We start from the raw sequence: 1836 nt of genomic DNA on the forward strand, positions 1-1836 counted from the left end.
GTTTTTAACGTTTTTAAATGTCTTCAAACATTTTAATGTTTCAAAAACAACCTGGGCTCACCTGAGCAGCTGGTTCTGTCAGATGGAAGTTTCTCCTCAGGTGTCGGTTTGAAACTCTCCTGATTGGTCGTCAGGTCTGCAGGTGACAGGATGTCCTTCAGATGTCCAGTTTTCTCTGAGCTTGAGTTTCTGATTGGTCCGTTCACACCTGGAAACAAAGCCACCAGTGTTTCTACCTGCTCAGGGAGGAAAGGAACTGCTGATCGTCCTGAAGCTCACTGATGACTTCTGACTCCTGGAGTCAAAGTACTCATCCTACTGGTCAAATAATACTCCAGTAAAAGTAAAAGTTTTACTTTACATATTTTTGAAGTTTTATTTGAGTAGAGTCAAGAAAATTGGTACAATTTTCTGCAACAATGGTCCCTCCAGAGAGAAGTTCACAATAAAACCAAGACTAACAAGGATCTAAACACAGAACTGCAATAGTTCTGAAACGTGTATATTATACCTATACCTCGTGTCCTTTAAGGTAAAACTAGTAGAATAAATATTATATTTTATATTGAATATAAATATTATATAATATTTTTCCAAACCTTTTTCAGGAGCAGTTAATTTCTCTTCACTGGTGGTTTTCTCCAGCTGCAGAGCCTCAGRACCGCTTCGGTTCTTGGGTTCTACGTCATCGTTGAGCTGGTCCAGGACGGCCTMGACGATGGGGACCATCATGGCGGTGGTGGCTGTGTTGCTGATCCACATGGACAGGAAGGCCGTGACGCCCATGAAGCCCAGCATTAGTCTGGAAGAAGGAGAAACTCTTGACCRTGTTCTAGACCAACCAGGATCTGTTTCCTGTAAAAATCCTCCAACAAAAACCATCTGGACCAGGGGACTCACAGGGCGGGCTGGACTCCGACCAGCAGCAGGACTCTGAGAGCGATCCGTTTGTGGAGGTTCCAGTGTTCCACAGCCACYGCCACCATCAGCCCGCCCACAAACAGCATGTTGGTGTCCTTCAGGTACTGCATGCACACCTGAGCAACAAGTCAGACATGTTTTAGAGGAAAAGGCTGAATCTGACTGGCTGACACTGATTGGTCCAAAAGTATACCTCAGTGACCATTAGCACTGAGCTTCCAGACTGGTTTATTCTAGTTTTATAGAGGGGTTTATGGTTATATAGCTGCACATAAATGTTTTATTTACTGATGAATTAAAAGATGTCAACAACAGAAGACGTGTCCATCCAGACTTCCATGTTGACATGACAGAGTCTGACTCAGAACCAGAGTCTGATCCAGAGCCAGAGGAGACCAAATCGTAGTTGGRAAGTCCAGACCTTATTTGGAAGTTCCYTCACAAAAGCTTTGARGTAATAGTTCAGAAAACATTGTAGAAAATACAGAAAACTGAAAGGMTTGATAAAGTGGTCCTAGAACAGAACCCTGAGGTATTCCACAGGGTAGATCAGTGGTGTCTGTGTGTCCGGTCTTACGTTTCTGGACTCCATGATGCCCAGTGCGGGGAACAGGATGGTTGGCAGCAGCGCCGTCACCGCCAGRGGTAAAACTTCAGTGCACCAGTACACCGCCATGAGGGCGATGACGTAAGCACAGGCCGCCTCCTACAGGCACAAAGAAAACACTTCAAGTCTGGAAAAGACCTCATCTGTACAGGTCCAACCAAACCTGAAATCCTGGAACAGGAGTCATCCAACCAACCAACATCATACATTCATCATCCAACCATCATCCAATGATCATCCAACCAACCAACCAACCAACCAACCAACCAACCAACCAACCAACCAACCAACCAACCAACCAACCAACC

At 45.0% G+C, this 1836-nt stretch overlaps 1 protein-coding gene across 1 annotated transcript in view; it reads right to left on the minus strand.

The window, feature by feature from the left end:
- The window catches only part of slc13a5a (solute carrier family 13 member 5a), a 12967-nt gene that overhangs the window by 7426 nt on the left and 3705 nt on the right, over positions 1 to 1836 (minus strand). Inside the window, exons 2-5 of the mRNA XM_014012145.1 lie at positions 1499 to 1627; positions 901 to 1037; positions 600 to 802; positions 62 to 208 (exon numbers count right to left, since the gene is read on the minus strand). Coding sequence (XP_013867599.1) covers positions 62 to 208; positions 600 to 802; positions 901 to 1037; positions 1499 to 1627 — 616 coding nt within the window. The remainder of the gene's footprint in view (positions 1 to 61; positions 209 to 599; positions 803 to 900; positions 1038 to 1498; positions 1628 to 1836) is intronic.

This window comes from Austrofundulus limnaeus, unplaced genomic scaffold, assembly GCF_001266775.1.
Source record: "Austrofundulus limnaeus strain Quisiro unplaced genomic scaffold, Austrofundulus_limnaeus-1.0 Scaffold89, whole genome shotgun sequence".
NCBI lineage: Eukaryota > Metazoa > Chordata > Actinopteri > Cyprinodontiformes > Rivulidae > Austrofundulus > Austrofundulus limnaeus.